The sequence below is a fragment of the Neovison vison genome, chromosome 3 (assembly GCF_020171115.1).
Source record: "Neovison vison isolate M4711 chromosome 3, ASM_NN_V1, whole genome shotgun sequence".
Taxonomy (NCBI): Eukaryota; Metazoa; Chordata; class Mammalia; order Carnivora; family Mustelidae; genus Neogale; species Neogale vison.
The window spans coordinates 18,572,338-18,592,132 of NC_058093.1; the positions used below are offsets into that span (position 1 = coordinate 18,572,338).

Sequence of the window (19,795 nt, forward strand, 5' to 3'; positions counted from 1 at the left end):
CGACTGGGTATTGAAATGGTAAGTTTGGATATATTGAGTTAAAGTCTAGGATTAAAGTAATTAATTAGCACAGCTAGTTAATAAATTAATAATGAATAAACTAATGAAAATCTTAAAAGTTGCCAGAAAACTTATATGTAAGCATACACATGGCTTGCATTATATATTTCTATTGGACAGTGATCATGTAAGACACATTTAAGAATTTGAACTTTATCCTAAGAACAATGGTGGCCATTGTGAACCGTTAAGCTGAGGCATCATGCGATCGGACGTGAATTCTCAAAATATCACCCTGGCTACAAAATGGAGAATGGGCTGCAGAGGGAAATGAGTCAAGGAGGCTCTACACAGGCTGGGTGACAGAAGATGGCGGCCAAAACTCGATGGCGTAGTCTCTAGCAGCAGAGATGGAGAGAAGTGGACAAATAGAAAGTAGTGCCAACAAGACACGGATATTGATTGCATAAGGGGGAAAGGAAAGGGTACGGATCAGGGATGCCCCCGGGTTTCTATGGTGAAGACTGGGTGGCCATTCAGCTTCCACACCCTAATAAGCACGCATTGGGTAACAATGGCCCATCAAGTTACCCTGGGACGGCAGCAGGCTGTCTGCATGAAGCTCCCTTGCAAGGGGCAGGGGTCATGGATGCTCTGGGGGGCTCTGGAACCAGCGCATGCTGCTCCAAAGTGCTTCCCTTCTGAAGAGCTCCCAGAACAAGTAACTCGAGATTTTGCCAAGACAACACACACATACTTTGGAAAGCTGCTCGAAATGCTGAGGGCCCCTTCTGCTGAGACCAAGAAGTAAGCTGAAAGCCCAACAACTGGGACAGGCTACAGAGGAAGCAGGATGGGGTCTTTGCTCCCCAGGCCTCTTCCTGGCTTCCTTCCTAGGAAATTCCAGGAGACTGCAGCAGGGAAACGGGCTCTGGAGGCAGACCGGCTTCAGAAGTCAGGTCAGCACCTGGCAAGCTGGGTACCCCTGGGCTCTTCCCGGTTGACATCTCCTCCTCCCTCCTTGGAAAAAGCCCCGCCTACCTTGGGAGGGTTCAGGACAAGGACACAGGTAGGGCACCAGCACCCTTGCCCCAAACCAGACCTGGGACCACGTAACCTTCCCCCTCGCTGGCTGCAGTACCCTCCCCACCCGCCCACAGAAAGGGGTGACAGGTGCATCGGGACCTTCCAACCTTAAGCCAGCTCACCTCTCAGAGGCAAAAGCACAATAAAACTGCAGGAGAGCTGGGCAGGCTGGTTGACTGTTCATCGCACCAAGAACCAACCACGACGTCACACGGCGGGGACATAAGAGGCACGCTACTTCCAGGGCAAGCGTTATCATGAATAATTAAAGAAAAGCTCTGCTTATCAAACTAAATGAACAAAGGATGCCACTGACACATCAGCCACTTTTTGTTGTTGTTGTTTCAGGAGGCCCTTTATTCTCAGTTACTGCTGCTTCTAATTTGATCATCTTCAGAGGCCTCCCTATCAATTTGGGTAAATTAGCATGCTTCTCTTCCGTATGGAGCTGCGGCCGTAAATCACAAATATGAGCGTGTGTAAAGTTATACAGCATGGGCCCAGTGTAATAATAAACACATTTATATTTTATAACTGCTGTTTTCTTCACATTCGAGCTGTCTCACTGCCTGGGCCCCGGGGGCTCGCAAGCTCTCCCCACACGCCCTGTGCACATGCCCTGTCTGCAGGTTTCCTGCCCCCTCGGCTCAGCCCCCTCTCTACCAAATGCCAACTGGCTCTTCTTTGTGTCACAGCACTGGGTAAGGTGATCATACCCGCTCAGGGCACTCTGTGCGGCACAGCAGAGACACAAATGAGCAGGTGACCTTTCAAACCGTGTCAAAATGGGCTCTTGACCCAGAGACCTCAAAACTTCAGTGGCCTCACTGTCTAAATCAGCCAGCTGAAAAGACCTATGTTTGCACAATGTGATTGTGTTTACACAAAGATTTAACGCCTCAATAGAGCAAAAGCTGTTCAGTTAATTTTAATTATTGCTTTATTCTTCCCACAACAGAGTAAAAAAAAAATTTTTTTTAAATGGTTAACAGTGAGCCGATGGTAACTGATCTCATAAGCTTTGTGCGTATGGTCTTTCCAGCTGGAGCAGTGGGAAGGAAGTATGCAAGGTTTCCTTAGCCGAAAGGATACTTTCCAATATCTGCCTTTGCTTATTAAACACTCTTTGTGGAGAAGATGGACACCGAAGAAGACGACAAAACAGGCTGGAGACCTGAGCGTGCTGAGAGGAAGGCACACAGATGGGGTAAGGAAGCCTTCTGCATCAGCAGCAAACTTCGCAACCAAAAGGCAAATATCAAAGGGGGATGGCGGTCCTGCCAACTCTAACGATTTATGATGGTTATTTCTTTAGCAGGTAGAATAAATAAAAGAGAAAAGTAAATTTGAAAATACAAGGATATATAAGAACACAGGATCAGAGGGAAAAAATAAATATCTAAAGGCAAACAACCCTAAAAAAGTAGAGCCCACAGGAATCATATGGGCCTTTCCTTCCACCTTCCAGGGATCTGTCTTTCAGTGTTAAAAAACCTTTGCTTTCTGCAGATCTCTGGAAGACAATGGAAGCGCCCGTTGCTTGGAGGTTCCTATAGATTCTTGTGACAATGTTAGAAAAACCGCTCTTCTCCCTCACTGTGTGCTTTTGTGAATACAGAGGACAGACTGTTACACACACAGCAGCAGAATCCAAACCTGAGTTTGGGGTCTTTGACCATTAGGGGATTTATAATTCCTTTATGGAGCAAGAATTTTTCTCCATAATATATTTATTATCCTCCAAAAAGTGGGGCAAAAAAGGGATAAAACATGATTATCTTTAACCCTACATTTATCATACAAATAAAAGTAAAAGCACAAATTGTTTGTTCACACTCCACCCCCCAGCAAAGCTCTGATATAGCCAAGGCAGCAATGGGCAACTTGTACACCAAGATTCATCCATTCATAGCTTCTTCCAACTTCCTGAAGGCACCTTCATTTGGATTTTCCAGTATAGTAATAAAGGAGAACTGTTAAGGTACATTCTTTTAAGGGGTCAGGGTGAAGCTTCTATAAATGACATCTCTCCACAAATTTTCTACAATATGCAAATACACTGGTATTAAGATATTACTTCAAGAATCAATCCCTTGCATATGTTTGCATCTTTGAAATGAGCTTTCTTTCTTAAAATGGAAAAAAAAAAAACAACTAAGATCAAGGATTTCTAAGTTCAATCAAAATAGACAGGATATAGGAGTATACAATATTCCTATGCATTATATGATTCCCTTTTCTTAGCTCTTCTGAACTTGCTGTCATATTGGACAACTAAGAAAATAACTCATGTGTTACTTAGGATATGTGTGCAATAAGTAGAATGACAAATATTAGACCATTTATTTTGCTGAACTATAACAATATACCTAAATTCATTTATATCCTATTTTAACTCAGGCACACTTGCCAAAAAAAAAAAAAGGTTTCTAAAGGAAAAACACCGTAAGGTTGGCTCTACAGCTCAGCAGAGAAACCCGTGAAAGATCATCCTCTGAGCCTCCACTTCCTCGTCTATAAAATGGGGACAATGAGAATATTTACACCACAGGTGAGTGACGGTGAAATGACACGCAGTACGTGAAAGCACTTGGTAAACTATAAAGACTAATGCAAGTGATATTGCAGCCCATTTACTTGGACAAAGCAATAACATGGAGGCAGCCACTCCCAGTCTGGGTACCCAATTGCCTTCTCATTCCCAAGGCCAATCTGAGTAGGAATGCCTCAGCCTACCCTTTCTTTAGCCCATCTGCTCTGGGGAGTGGTCTCAATAACAACCGCCTCTTCAGGTCATCAAGCTAAATATTCCTAATTCCCTACTGGGCCTAAAACTGAGGTCCAATAACAACTGTGATCCAAAACATGGCACTTACCCTGACCCCAGGAGGCCAGCTCGCTAATCGCAATCCCTCCAAGAGGCAAGGGATAAGCTCATCTGTGTGAAAGACACAGATGTCACGTACTCCCTCCAGCCACATTCACATGTATGAGAGGAATAATGTCAGCAGTATTATCTCCAAACAGCAAGGACAATGCCGTACAATTATAATAGCATATTGTCCATTGTATGTGGGGGTGACACGTCTGACAATGTTATTTTCTATGCATGTGAATGTAGCTGAAAGAGTCAATGCATAATTCACATCTCCTGACAAACCGTAAGCATAAAGTATGTGTCCATTAGATAATGCCATTTAAATCTCTTTACCTTCGATACCACCTTTCTCCCTGAGAACTCAGAAGGCTTCTCAGTACTTTCTGCCTGGTGTTGGTGTGAACCGGAATCATGAACGGTAGGAAACCCAGGAGCCCATCTGAATGCAATGCCGTTTTCCTAATCGAAGTTCTCTTTTCTGACTGAAAACACTTATTTCTGCACTAACAGTCAACTTTCTTTCTGGTAACAAGGAAACAATCGTTGTTAATTCAGGGAGGTTGCTATACGTCCAAGACAGGTAGAAGATGATTGTTAGCGCCCGGTCGGCTAAGCCCACTTGTCCAAAGCTGCCCTCCCACACACCGGCCTGGCAGCTCATGTGACTCAAATCCCTGCCTCAGCAAAATCTCAAATTATTACAGGTCAGGAGCCTTCCACAAAGTCGGGGAGGGGGGGATGTTTCTTGTGAAGAGTTCCAATCACAAATGTGAAATTTAGAAAGCTAAGCATCTAGCAGAGGCGGAGAGATTTCCCTCATGTCATAAGCGGGGAGGACTAGCACATCTAAGTCCTGACAAAAATAATAAATTATACAATAGTTATACCTAGTCAACATCTAAAAGATCATAAAAGGGAACCAACACCTGGTGGGTGGTCTTAAAAGGATGAGGAAATATTTTGTACGTGGTTCAGAGGAACACAAAGACAAGCAAAGGACAGCAAAGGTGATGTGAAGCCAGGGTCTCCCAACCTCGGCACCACTGATGTTCAGGGTGTGATGATTCTTGGTGGGGGGTGTCCCATGCACTAGAGGAAATTCAGCAGCATCCCTGACTTCCATTTACCAGATGCCAGGAGAAGCAGCCCCTTCCAAGATAGGCAACCAAAACTATCTCCAGACATTGCCAAACATCCCCTGAGGGGAAAAATCAGCCCAAGTTGAGAATCACTGTATTGGGCAACTAAGGATCTCACATTGGGGAGAATGGCTGGGCTAAAAGGGTTGCTCTCACATATAATGGCCTCTTTAGCCATTGAAAGGAGGCCTCAGGAACACCTCCCCCCCCACCACCACCCTTAAACAGTCATGCGACTTTCATGTTCCTGCTGGACCCTCATTAGCCTCACAAGTTCCTGAAGGGTCAGGGAAGGTCCGCTGGAGTGGCTCAGCTCCTGGGGGGAGCAAGCAGCCATGTGAGATGTGAGTACAAGATGCCCCTGAAGGGCTAAGGACAGACTCCAGCTGTCCCTGAAGGGCTAAGGACAGGGTTGAATCTGCCCCATGGAAGGGGCACCTGTTTCTGATTCACACAAAGGCATGATGTGGGTTGGCAACAGCCCTGCTGGGCAGACGGCAGCCATCAGGTTCCTCTCTTCCAGGTCTGTCAACTGATTTACCTCATATAAGAGGCAGCAGTATTGCGTGGAGATGAGAATTAGGAAAGCATGTGACTGAGGAGAATTGAAGCAGGTAGGTGGAATGCCTCCTCTCCTCAACCCCCAAAGCGCGCCTGCACTCCCACAATTACTTTCACCCAAAAAATAAAGATAGCTCACCCAGAAGAGCAGGAAGACAGGAGGTTCAGAAGTGGGTACTGGAGTTCATTCATGGCTGGGGCTTTCCAGGACTACTTCAGCCTTCGAAAACCCCTGCGTGTCAGGTCTTACCGGAGCCAGAGCGCGGATATGAAACCACATCCAATGGCTGGGAGAAGAGTGGTGGAAAAGACACACACCCCGAGATCTTCGGACTTTTCACTCCAGATCCTGCTTCGGTGGACTAGGGACGATCAGATACCCACACATGGGAAGTTACTCTGACAATCCACCCTCAACAAAAACTAAATGCTCGAACAACCAAAACCACCCCCTCCCAAAGTCAGAATATAAAACCCGTCAAGCGATGGGAGGAATGTTCTGACATCTGACGGGTCCCATAATCAAATGGCTAAGTCCTTCTTCGGACTTACTTGGTACTTAGGAAGCACTTCTGAGCGATTATTAACTGGAAGCAGAAGTAATATTTTGCCTGCTCTGTAGTTTTACTCTGATATAAGGTTTTCTTTTGCACTTGGAAAGCTACTAGTGGTTAGCTGGTTTAAGGTCTGTAGAACACTACAATACTCTCTTCATCATCCTAGCCTAGTTTGAGGTCTCCTACCTATGTTAAGGATACTTAGGCAGAAATTATTCCACAGAGCCTAATCTGGTCTGATAGTGGCCAGGCTTGTTGCTCTGAATAGAAGTCCCCCTGCCTCACTTTCCACAGGGGATCGTAGACCTCATTAGTATGAAGAACCAGTACCAGCCATTAGCGTCAAATAAGAGTTGCCTTTGCTAACTATTTCTGAGCACAGTCACACAACGTGCTCAGAGTTTTCTCAATAAGATAGCTCTTCGGCAGGGCAATGAAGCTGCCTCTTCAAGGGGCCTCAATTTGCATACCCCTTCTGGACCATTTAAAGTGAATCCTTCATGAAGCATCGCTGCACTTCTGAAGAATTCTCCCCACTCTTCCAGTGAGAAATGGAAACCTCTACTTAAATAGGAGAAAGGATAGATAGAAAGGAATTACACTTCTTTTTTTAAGATCACAAGACTGATTTTAGGTTTATTTTGCACCACATTTGTTCGTTTGCTATAAGGAAAGAAAATAAGGTGTGCAAAACATGCATTACTTTTGGGTAAAGGCACATATCACCAAAAAGCATTTGAGACATTTACTGTGCACAACAGAGGAATGAAAGCCATAATGAAAAGTCATGGATCTAGAAGTCTCCTTTTACTCCTTCTTAATGAATAAAACAGTTGGGAAAACCTGATAATTGCTTTTAGTCCACTTTATTTCTTACTTTATACTCTGTATGATATCAAGAAGAATGGCTACAAAAGAATCTGGTCCATTTAAGTGATAAAGTGGCACTGCCTTTATGATGTTAAAGATGCTGCTTTGTTATTAAGTTAGTAATTTAAATATTTGTGCAAATACTATCAATGGCTGTATCAAATATAAATGTGTAACAACCTGCTAGTTCAAAAGAAGCCTAAATCCATCATTTAAGTAGTCCTTCAAATATCATATTTCTTTTAAGTTCTATTCAAAAGGTATGCAGAGAAAAGAAAAGACTCCAAGATTCGAATGTGTTTTCATAGCTAAAGATTTAGTTGAGAAAGCAGGATGAGGGGACGCAGGTGCCAGACATTGTGTAGAATTTGCACTTATGCTCCATTAATTGCCAGCATATCTTCCTTTTCCTTTTTCCTCCCCTCCCCCCTTTAAATCCCTTTGGAAAACAGCAGAGCAGCAGGCCCAGACTGGTACCCAGCAGCAACACCAGGAGCAGAAGTAGCCAATTAGCCTCCAGAATACAAAGAGGGGGGAAAAATGATGCAGTTACCTAGCAACCAGAAAGAGCAGAAACAGCTGTGTAGCAGGCCCAGGCTGGTACCCAGGCAGAAACAGGATAGCCAATTAGCACACTGTATTTAATGCTGATGTGGTTTCCTAGTAACAGGCTGTACAAGTCTGTCTGTTGCGTTTTCTCCCTCCCTTCCTCACATTTTCCTCAATCATGCACAGTATTACTATTTGCCCTAATTACTGTTTCTCCACTGCTTCGAGCGGCCATTATTTTGTCCCCAGAGAAATTGGAAGAACTCAGAAAAAAAATCTTCCGTAATGACAGTATTTAGTTTCAAATTTAGATTAGCTGTAAGCCTTGAGACACTAAACAACAACAACAACAAAGAATGAAAAAAACAAAAAACAAAAAAGCCAGCAAATCGCCTTGTGCCTAAATTTGTAAGTAGCCTATGGGACCTTTTCTATATGCTAATATTTACATGTGGGTGAAGCAAAAAAAAAAAAAAAATTTAATAATGCATACTGTCATTTTGCCATACACTACATTTCCGAAGAGGCTGAATCCTCTGTGTGCTTGAGTTTATTCATATTGATTTTCTGACACTCTCTCCTGAACGCTAGGAACATAAAATGTCTTATTACCTACATCAGAGAAGGGAGATGTATCTTTTGTTGTTCTTTTAAAAATACCAATACTAGTTTCAACAAGTTCATGACCAATTGAGAATTCAGTACAAACAATCATTATTTCCTCTCTACAAGAGGACATGAGTACAAGTAAAGAGTGTGTTTGGCCCACAGTTAGGATATTCAAACGTGGTAAATTAATAATCCCAGTAATGAATTCCAGTAATGTCACCTCCAGTGAGGTGACATTAAACCCTAATAACATACAAAATGAAGATAGAAAACTTTTAGAAGCGACTATGCACAGCGGTTCTCAAGCATTCCTACCGCACCTTGCTGTTCTTAGAGCAGCAGACATAGGGAATATGTACCAGTCAAGCTTTTCTGTGGGTTCTATTCATCAGGGCATAGATTATATAATTCTACATTTTTTTTTTTTAGGGCATCCATTAGACTCCTAGAACCTCTCTCACTTAACAGTGCCTTCAATTGTGAAACCATTTATAGTCCTTCTTACAAAGCATTCCCTCATACGAAAATAGCCAGGGATCCAGAGGAGGACATTATATACCATAACACACTTAACTGGGCAATAATCTACCATGAAAGGAGAGGGCTTTCTCAGCTGAAGGGTTTCTGGCTTCCTTCCCTAAAACAAAAGGATCGATGGCTTCTACCAACTTTAGCTAACCTAGTGAAACAGTTGAAATTACCCTATGCCAACAAAGTTGGGATTTTAAAAAACCGTATCTCATTTGCCTGAAAACAATATACCTGACAGTTTTACTTTACTGAATTCCATAAATTAAATGTCAATTATAGTAATGAAAAGAGGATGCATTCTGAAGGCAGAAATAACAAAAGAAGCCTAACTCTTATGTTTTATGAACCAGATGAATGGCTTACAATATAAAATGAGTTTTACATTATAAATGCACTTTATCTTACAAACAAAATAAAAGGGGTCTAGCCTGAATGCAGGTAACTTTTAAAGGGAAGAAAGGAAAAGATGCAAGGTCAAAAAAAAACCCCAAAACAAAAACCGGGGACCGGGAGGATTCTGCCAACTAGGCCTAGCTCAGGACAAAGTTGGGCCTACGCTCTCTAAAGAACTGGTAATGGGGTGTCCTGGTCTTTCATCCCTAAAAGCTTCTGGCATCCAGTCCTAGATGAGTCCCTGACTCTCCTACCTCAATAAGCACAGATGATGAAGGAGAAGGAAAGGTGAACAGAAATATGGGACAAACCATGAAAAGCTTATTCTCTCTGCAGACACTCTTAAATAATTTAAGTGGGTTGACCTCCATTATATAAGCTAGTCAGATTCTAACACTGGCAACCAAACATGGAGACACCGCAGGAATGAGGAACAATTCTGTCACTGGTTGGTCAAATAACCAGCACAATAAAAGGTCACTAACTTTTCATTACTTTGAATGGTCTTGCTTCTACTCACATTAAGCTTAATAATTGTCATGTCAATATATGACTTTTAAAAATGGTTGAAAAGAAGTTTCTCTTAGAAAATGTAGAAAATCCAGTAGCAGAAGAGAGAAGGGGAGGGAGTCAAGGTGGGAAACGCTGCCCCAGTTTCCAACCCACCCCACCCCACCTTCCCTTGCTACTTGTTGGAGATTCCTGAAATTCCACTAACAACCTCCCATAATCAAACATTAAAAAAAATAACAACAATAAGGAATTTCATTCCGACATAAAGACAGGTAATAAAGGAAGGCTTCATAGGCAGGAAGTTGAGTCAGTGCAGGCAAGCATCAGGTGTAAGGTTCTTAGGTGGGGCATGAAGAAGGAACCGAGATTTGGCCCAGGCCATCCAGTTCACCTCCATCAGGGTGGGGATAAATAGAAATTGTCTGGTTGGAAGGAGCCTGGCTCTCACAATTTAATACCTGAGTCACCTGGTGGCTTTGAGTCCCACTACACATATGCCCACAGTAGCCTGGATTCCCAAAGAGTTCCATTTGCTTATTGGAACTAGCCTCCTTACCTGCAATGTCTGTGTTCTCTTGATCCATTTTCGAGGTTTCAACTATAATTTCTCCTATAATTTCTTTCGAGGCTATTTTTCAAAAAAAGACAATCATTTTGTAAATATATTTTCATCTCTCCTTATATTTTATCTAAGCCTTTTTAAAGGATTATTCCAGTTTAAAAACTGTTTTTTTTTTCATTACACATGACCTTCTTAAACTCCTTTGTTGTCTGATTCAAACAGAATCTCATCACCGTTTTAATTGCAAGAGGCATAAGTATTGTCTACCCCCAGCTAATTCTTATAATGTCACTTAGCCTGTACTCTTTTAAAAAGTCCACTTAATCTCCTCAAACCTCCCAATATGTACAGGAGAGCCGTGATCATCACCATCATTAACATTCTTATTATAATAGAAACAGCTTCTGTACATTATCTATTTATTAAAGAGAACAGTTATGGTTTTAAGTTCACACTTGGCCTTCCCAATGTCACTCTCTCATTTGCACAGACTATTCACGACCTTCTTTTCCTCTTCTCCATCAAACAGAGCTGGCCTAACCTTTAAATCTTGGAATTTATAAGATTCTATTACTTCCACTGCCTTTTCTGAAGTGAGACTCCTCTTTTCTCTTCCCTCATTCCTACTTCCCACCCCCAATCCACGCTCTCTTCTCTTTTGAGATCAGGTTCCAAATATAGTGACTTTATAAAACCATTTTCGGGTTTCTGCATCAAAAAGTAAGGTCCTCAGAGATGGGGGAAGGAACAGTGCGCAGTGTAATGGGTGTTCAAGAAATATTGTTTATGATGAAATACTTAGTAATTTCACGCTCTTTTCTTTTCCTTCCATTCTCATTTTAACATGTTTATTTACTTCATGACTACCAATTATCCATTAAAAGGACATCTGAAATAGGCATCCCATGAAGCCTACATTTATTACCATATAATAATAATAAAATAAATGTTCTTGCTGTGTATATGCTGAGTTTACACCATTCCATCCAATATAGGTTCACCGAAATTTATCTTCATAAATGTTAGGAGCTAGCGTATCGCTAAATTATCATGTGGTGAAGCTCTAAGAATTTCTTGAATCATAAAATTCTCCTGTCAATTGTTTTCCCTCATCTCATTCACACCCGTTCTTTTCAAACTCTTTCTCTTAAGCTCTCCAATATGCTAAATCCAAACTATCACACCCTTCTATTAAACTCTCTCCACCTTCTGAACTGAACAGTTAACCCTTATTCTAGTTTCCATCCCATAATAGGGCTTTAATGAGTTTCTGCCTCAACACATGGATAAACTTCATTAGCAGCCATGTGTCTCAGCATATTAAAGGCCTTTTAATGCCTTAAAATTGCCCTGTTTCAGTTGCTATTGTATAAATTCAAAGAATTCTTATCTATGGGGCTGAGGAGGTTGAAAGTGTTCGACGGGCCCCCTACAGTTCCAGACTGAGGTATTTAATTTTATCCTGCTGGTATGCCTGACCTTGAATTAGGGCTTCTATTTATATAAATTAGTGTATTATCACATTGGCATCATTTGAAACGAAGAATAGTGTGAATAAACACCCTGTCCAAAAGGAGAAAAGCAACTTTTTCTGAATCGTCCCCACTGCTTCTGACCTCTCATTGAGCGCTGCCTCCCTCTGCACTCTTTCTTGGAAGGGCTGTCCCTTTCCCAGGGACTGCTTACTCAGTGGCACAGCGCCTGACATCTACGCTTACTTATTACCCATTTGGGGAATGACCGAGAGAACAAACAAAGTGAATAAGATGATGATCTATCGAATAGGATGCAAGCCCAAGGGACAGGAGGCCTAGGTCAAATTTTCATTCTGCCAAGGGCAGGTCAGAGAACCTGAGCTAAGGCATTTTGACACTGCTGGTTCTCAGTTTCCCCCATATGTGATAATGCTTGCTCTAATTTCAAAGGGATGGAGTATTAGCATTTGTCATTTTAATGGGTGAATTAAGACTGTTACAACAAAGTCTCTCTTTAATTCTAAGGTAAAAAAAAAATGATTTAATAGTAATGACCATAATAACAATAACTATAACCGTAACAATAATGGGCCTAGAAACGGAAGACCATCCCTTTGTAATTTCCTTGCTCTGGTTCTTAGTCACTTGATGAGGCAGTATGTTGAAGGACCCTCCCATCTTTATTCTGTTTAGAAGACACTCAAAGTGGTTTTCATTGCCAATTTGTATTTAAACTATGTTTCTCATTTCCTCCTAATAATGAGTTTTTAAGAGAATAACTACTTGATTTCTTTCCCCCTTGCTCGTTAGCATAGACATTAAGAGCTCAGACTTGAGGAATACTCTTTGGTTTGAATCCTGGGCCAGCCACCTAGGAGCTGTGTGACATTGGACAAGTTACTTGACCTCTCTGGGCCTTATTCCTTCACAACTATAATATAAGAATAGTACTTACGTCATTAGATTAAAAAGGTTAGTATTTGTAAAAGACTTAGAACAATGCCTAGCATGTAACAACTGCTTTATCTTTGTTGAATAAAGCAATTATATTCCAAACTTTAAAGAACTTTCATTATATGCATACAATAAATACTTCTGTTTGTCTTTTAAACATGACACTCATCTTTTTATTTATAGTATTTTTAGCTACCTTTTTCATTTGAAAACAAACTATTTCCCTAAATCCGAGTTAAACTTAAAAATGGTAGCACCTTAAGACCTGCCCCACAGCAACATAAACTGTTAAACTGTGTTATCTTCCCACCTAAAAAGCACCCCTTTACATTCACTGGTACAAAATCCAGAATGTCCTCATCCATACCCATGGATTATGCTAACGCTACCCTTGTCCATAAAAAGACTCCTCCAAGTAGAACATCTGAGAACAAGGCCTTTTTTTCTCCCTCCTCTGTGACCAATGACCAATGGTTTCATTGCTGGCCTTTGTCCTGACTTTATCAACACGACTCACGCTGAAAAGTATAAATATGGACATGGTTTTATATGAATTTCCATATTAGAAAAATCGGCTCAATTAACAAAAAGTGCCATTTTAATCACAGGCTTTTTTTTTCTTCTTAGAAGTGATCAAGAAGAAATGTGGAAAACACTTCTTTCTCTAACATTTCAATAAATTGACTTTTGCCGAACACGAGCATATTAAAGTGATTTTTTAAAAATTAAAAGTGAAGATCTCCTTTGCATCAAAATATAAGGATTTTTTTAGCTGACTCAAAGAAGATGAATAAACCTGTGATAATAATGATTGAATTATCGAGCAAGAAAAATATGTTACAGAAAGACCAGAAAACAGAGAGGGAAAGAAAGGTCTGTAATGGTTTGGCTGCTAAAGGACATTTTTACACACATGCCAGCACTAAGTGCTCTTCGCAATGAATAAACCATATGTCCATTTTTATATGCTTCCTTTCACTAAGATCCTGCGACTTCACAATATTCCCTTTGTCCCACTCCCTGCCTTGTCTTCCCCCTCCTTTAGTTCCCCCATCCCCAACTTCACCTCCTTGGGCAAACAGTATTTGTGCCCTAGCTACCAACTTGAACATCTGCTACCTTAAAAAAAAAAAAAAAAAAAAATCACCTCATTGCCTAACATCCTCCAGGGCAAAAAGTTTGAAGGATTCAGCATCCTCAAAAGAACAGCCACAGAAGGAAAAAAAAAAAAAAAAAAAAAGGCATATATTTTCTAGCTCAGTAAATTCTATCTATATAAAGATTAAATGAATAACATTTTAAAAATTCTTCCGTGCAAGCAAATTCCATGTTACCAAGAATGTATTGATGTATTGTCTTTCTTATGCATAGAGGAAGACCCACACATTTTATTTTATTTCACTTTTGCAACTGTGTCTCCTTTTCAACATATTACCATATAGAAGAGATACAGCGTATATATGACTCTGGAGAAAAGAATGCCAATATTTTCCCTCTTTTTACCCGACGGTTTTCTCTTCTTAGTCTTTTTTTTTTTTTTTTCCCCTGTCCCCAAACACTTCCCCAACTGAAAGATAAAGAAATATTTCCACTGAATTAAAGTGAGACCGGTGTTAAAATAGCTTGTCCAGATCTAACCAGAGCCCATTTTTTTAAAACTCCATTTCAGCATTTGGTGGGCAGCTCTGCCCCTCCACTGGCTTATATCAGCTTCTCCCCCTACCAGAATTCCTGTCGCCATATACCTTTGCCCTCAAGCTTTTACTAGTCCATTGCCTTTATATGTTTGCACTTAATTTGATTCCATCCTTCATGCTTTTTTCATTATTCTTAGTTCATCCACACCACATAAATTATCACCTTTGTTTTCAGTTCCCCATGTGCCCCATTCACACCAATTCCAAATAAATACTTCTGATCCTCATCCATTTAATCCAAATTAATTCATATTCCCTCTGCCCATCCTCCATCCTCACCTCTAGCTCCCCTCCTGTTTCTCCCTCTTAAAGCACCTACGTTTCCTTCCATGCTGATCTCTGAGCAAGGTTTTACAGGCAAAATGCTCTGGAGGATGCAAGATGATTGCTTTCTGTATTGTTTTAGGAAAGCCAAGGTCGACAGCGCTGCCACCTTCAATGAGCCAATGCCTGCACGTCCATTTGCACTCTACAGCTGGTGTCCCTGAGCATCATAACCTCCACACAGAGAGAGGAAAAAGCTTGTCGCTGTTTGATGGTATTTAACTTTGGCTAACTGCCTTATTTCTCATTTATGTAGAGCTGTTTTTTCACACAATCGTCACTAATCAATATCAACAGCTATCGTCATAACTACAACCAACTCCACTACTATCTTCAATGAGCTCTTAAGATCTGCCAAGTATTTTACATATATTGATTCATTTAGTCTTCAAAACAATCTAGGATATAGATAAAATTATCCCTATATTTCACAAATGACTAAGCTGAGACTCAGGGAAGATAAATCTCTTAACCAGGTCACAAAAAAAAAAAAAAAGCCAGAACTCAGACCCAAATCCACCTACAACAAAGCCCCCACTTTTAACCACTCTGCAGCTCTGCCTTTCAATAAGGCAGGGTGCCTCCTTGAATATATTCCCCATGGGGAGGAGCCTTTCCATATCAGTCCACCATAGGGCAAGTGGTTGCAGGTGCTGGGGAACATAATGAGCTCCACCTTGATAATCACTCTGAGTAGACAATGCCCAAAAAACAAAGCACCAAATAAGGCATCCCTCCTAAGGAGGTCTCCTTCTGACACATCTGTTGGGAGAAGGGGATAGGAAAAAAGAAAAATGCTCCGGACTCCCCCTTGAAAAAAAGAATCTTGCTTCCCCAGAGCTGTCCAGCCTTCCTACTAGATAGGATGTAGCCTGTCTTCAGGTCAGTAATTCAGAAGCGTGTCCATAATCATGACTTCCATGCCCCCAACAAAGCTCAACATTCTTGCCTCATTCCGCTTTCTCTGGTTTCCTGGGGAGACCGGGAAGTGAGTCACCATCAAAGCCTGGGCGCACTGCAATGTCTTGTCATGACTTTCCTCACTGACTTGAGAAAGAAAGAAATATAAATAAAAAAATGTCCTTCAGGACAATGTCAGAAAGGAAAAAAAAGCTGACTTGAGCAGGATGCGTTAGCCTGTCTGTGGAGTGGAGCAGTCAGACTCTTGGGAAACCCTAACTGCGACTCTGCACTTGAGCCACAGGGTTCAAAAGTCATGTTGGGAGACCTTCCCATGAACCAAGCAAGGCCCAAACAGGAAGTTAAGTGCAAAACTGGCGTACCTGCCCGAGTCCTGTGTAGCAGGGAAGCAGTGTGTTCTCGTCCTCCCATGGGCGGCACTGACTCTGAGGTTCGAAATAGTGATTTCTTCCAGACACATATTACACACCTGACTTTAGGAAAGTGCGTCTGCACTGCACAGAGATATTACATGCTCCCACAACCCAGAGCATTAGAGCTGACAGGGACCTTAAGCTAGTCCGTTTGATAGATCTAGAAAATGAGGCCCAGTGAGAGAAAGGGACACCCTCAAGGTCACAGAGCTAGTTAGCGGCAGCGTTAGAATTAGAACCCAGGTTCTTCTGCTTTTCCAGGCAATGAACTTTGCACTGCACATCTCCTTGGTTGGCACAGACCGCAACTCACCACAGAGCACCAGGAAGACCAGCCTCGAGACCACAACTCCCAGCAGCCACTTCTCTGGGCTCAAACCCAATCACCCGTTTTCCCCCACTGTTCTCTTATTCTGCTGCTCCTACTTTTGGAGCTCTTCCCTAACTCAGCTGTCCTGCGCAAACAGTATGCAAAACCATACAGGCGACACAGCCGGGACCCATTTAAAACTCACCCATGACAGTAATTGCTCCTAGGATGCTAACACCAAGAAGAAACACCAGCCCCAAGCTTGTATCTCAGAGCACAGAACAAGGACCCAGTTTCAAGGAAAATGTCAACCTCGCTCTTTTCTCTATAAACCCCATTCTTCCAGATTACCCCACTGCTCCAACGATCAATACGATCCCAGGGAATCACCGCAGAAGTCCTGAGGAAAATGTACAGTCCCCGTCGGTCCCCACTCTCCCTTACCACACACATAGCAGTGTAATCACTTTAGCAACTTCTCAGTAACAAGCTCATTAAAAAGCAATTCTGCCATCTCTCCATAAAGCACGCGCCAGAGAACAATGCAAAAGAGGAGATGCCAATTAATTATAGAATGATCACATCTAATGAACTCTGAAACCCTCCTGCTGTTGGTGACTTTGATGAAAAATCAGGGATGCTGGGAGAACAGTGAATGGGGACGCCCCAACTACCTTGTTTAACTGTGAGCTCTTTCAAATGTGCCTCCTCAGATTCCAGGGCTGCTCAAAACTGCAGAGCTACACTCCTAAAACAATGGAAAGTGTCAGCGAGGTGACAAGTGTGTGTGTACGGTGTATGGCTGTGAGTCACACCGCCAGAGCCCCATTCAGGCCTCTCTGCAACTGCGTGCTCCGACCCGGTGGCTGGTCTTGCCTCTGAAAGGATCACACAGCCAGCGAGCGACAAGCCCATGGCCTGTGCCAGGACATCTGCAGAGCTCAAGGTCACATGCGTCACTCTGCTGCCCCGCCCCAGCCCTCCCGCTTGGCTGCCACCTCCAAGTCAGCACAGTGCCACTCCTCAGGACACGGGACATGGGAGCCCGTCCCACCGAGAGGCTAAGGGAGGAAGGAGAAGAAGAAACCACGTGCGGCCAACTTGTACCACTACCTGTGTGAGTCCTCTGGTGGGCCTTTAGGTGGGAGCTTTTTGTATAAACTTTCCGGCACCCGTTAAACTGACAGCGGTGAACCCTCTTCTTGTTTTCGGGGCATGCCTCGGCCCCCACCCCTCCTTGCTCACTGTCGCTCTGTCCGCTTTTAACTGTCCCAGCTGCCGCCACAGCCGCCGCTGCTGTTGCCACCCCTCCCACCTTGACCGAGCCGAGCGCAGCCTTCTTGGCCACCAGTTTCAACGTCACCGTGCCATCCACGGCTGAGAGAGTCTGTGAGGTTTTGACCAGATGGCGGCTGAGCTCAGGGGACGATGGGGGCGTTAATGAGGTCACTGCGTTGAGCTGGGCCTGGTTGACGGCTGTGTAGCTGTCGAGAGAAGAGCTGGTTGGCTGGAGGCTGAGGCAGGTCTCAGACAGCAACTTGTCCCGAGAGAGTAGAATGTCCACTGCCGAGCTCTTCTCGCAGATGGCGGCTTCCACAGGGAGCAGCAGCGGGTCCAAGCGCCGGAAGCTCTCCTCTATGCACGGGGGTGGAGAAGCATGGAGGAAACAGTCCAAGTCCTCACCGAAGGTCTCCGAGATCCTCCTAGGCTCCGTCTGTAGGTAGCGTTCCAATTCAAGGCATGTCTGCAGAGGGGAAGGAGGGAGGGAAAGAAACAGCCATCAGAGGCAAAGAACACCACGAGGCCACATGTTGACAGGCAGAGCAGTAAGAGACAAAAGGAATGGTTTTGTGGCTGGAATCTGAAATTCTCTTGGTGAAAGGTCTGACCTTGTTATTTAGTCCCTGAATTCTTCTGAAGGGTTCATAAGGGTCACATCATTCAAGTTTAATGAAGGGGAACTAGAGGCCCAGAAGGGCTATCTCACACCATCAAGATCCCAGAGGACATTCAATGATAAAATGGCCTCTTGCTCCACAACCCAAGTCAGCAGGTGAGATGCTCCAAGCATTGCTAGGAGTTCCATGGAACCAAGAAGCAAACAGAATCAAAGAGTCTTCTAACCAAAACAAGACTTCCTATAGTCCAGCTTAATTTTTAAATAGACTTGAGCAAGTCGCAAAAATCAATTTTCTGACTTGCTCAAAAGGACAAACCATACCCGCCCCAGCCACGAGGTGACCTCAGTCACAGTCAGCCAAGAGCAAGCCCTGCCTTTGATTCCCTAACCAGCGGGAATGGATACTGTTCTAAAGAATGCCTCTCACAGCACCTCTGATATGCAAGACAAAACTCCCATTGTTTACAGCAAGTTATTCAAAATACAATTGCTACCTGGTTTGTGGCAAGGAGCAGAAGTAAGTCCAGTTACAATGGTTTAGCATCTCTATGTGACAAAAATAAGTTCAAACACAGCTATTTGACTTGCTAAAGATAGGACCCAATATATTTCAACATAAAGCCTTCACCTGGTAAAGAAATAGAGAAAAAGAACTGAAAAGGTCAGAGCTGGAACACACCTTCATCCATGGTAGTCTTTGTAACATGGTGGAAGTGCTCTTAAGGCAAAAGTGGGTATTTAAGTTTATACTTGAAAAGCTCTCCTCACTTAAGAATCCTGCTTTTCCAGAACCTTGTATAAAACCATGGTGCTAACTTGCACCATCAGCTCAATTTGCTCTGGCTTCTGGGCTTCAACAAAGAAACACTGATGGCAAATTTAGAATGAGACTAGCTCCTTCTTTACTGCCTCCCTAGTAGAGCATCTTTGATTGCAACCAATGCTTGGATCTTGGGCTTTTATTCTGTTAAGAATATATTTTAATGATATACCTAGTTGTGTTGGATCTGTTAAAGATTTTAGTTTGGTGACATTTCAAAAGGTTGTTTTTGTCTTCTCTTTCTTATCCCATTTATTCTCCCATAAATTTCTCCATTAGGAGATGCACTAGCAAAGGGGCTTACAATTTCCCAGATATAGAATCATAGAATCATGGAGTTTCAGAGCTGTTTGTCTAGATTTTATGTAGATTGTGCTTCTCTAACACGTTCACATGTCAGCATTTTACCTGTTTTTCTCAGACTGCATGTGATAGCTATTCCATGCTCATTACTTTGATAAGATTCTAGCTGCCTACCTAGGGTTAGCATTTAACCTCTAGGCCAGAATCCATTGATGGTCACTGCCTTTGGTATCCTCTGCCAGCTTGCCCTTCATGGCTACCAAACCCCACCTGTATCCTTATGACGTCAAGGGCCCACCTCCTCCCACCCTGCTTGTCTCACTCCACTCCTGTTCTCTGAATAACTCAAACTCTACATGCCAAGTCCTTTCCTATTTGCCAAAGTATACAACACCACCTTATATACTTTGACCTTCAAAATCTTTTTAAA

The 19,795-nt window shown here is 42.7% G+C and overlaps 1 protein-coding gene across 3 annotated transcripts in view; it reads right to left on the minus strand.

Annotated features, from left to right (window-relative positions):
• KLF7 (Kruppel like factor 7) overlaps positions 1–19,795 on the minus strand; it is an 85,327-nt gene that overhangs the window by 24,619 nt on the left and 40,913 nt on the right. The window contains exon 2 of one of the 3 annotated variants that reach the window (XM_044241427.1): positions 17,456–18,086. In XM_044241427.1, the coding sequence (XP_044097362.1) occupies positions 17,456–18,086 (631 nt within the window). Of the gene's footprint in view, positions 1–16,954; positions 18,087–19,795 lie in introns of those variants that run through there. The other 2 variants (XM_044241426.1, XM_044241425.1) reach the window with 2 other exon arrangements.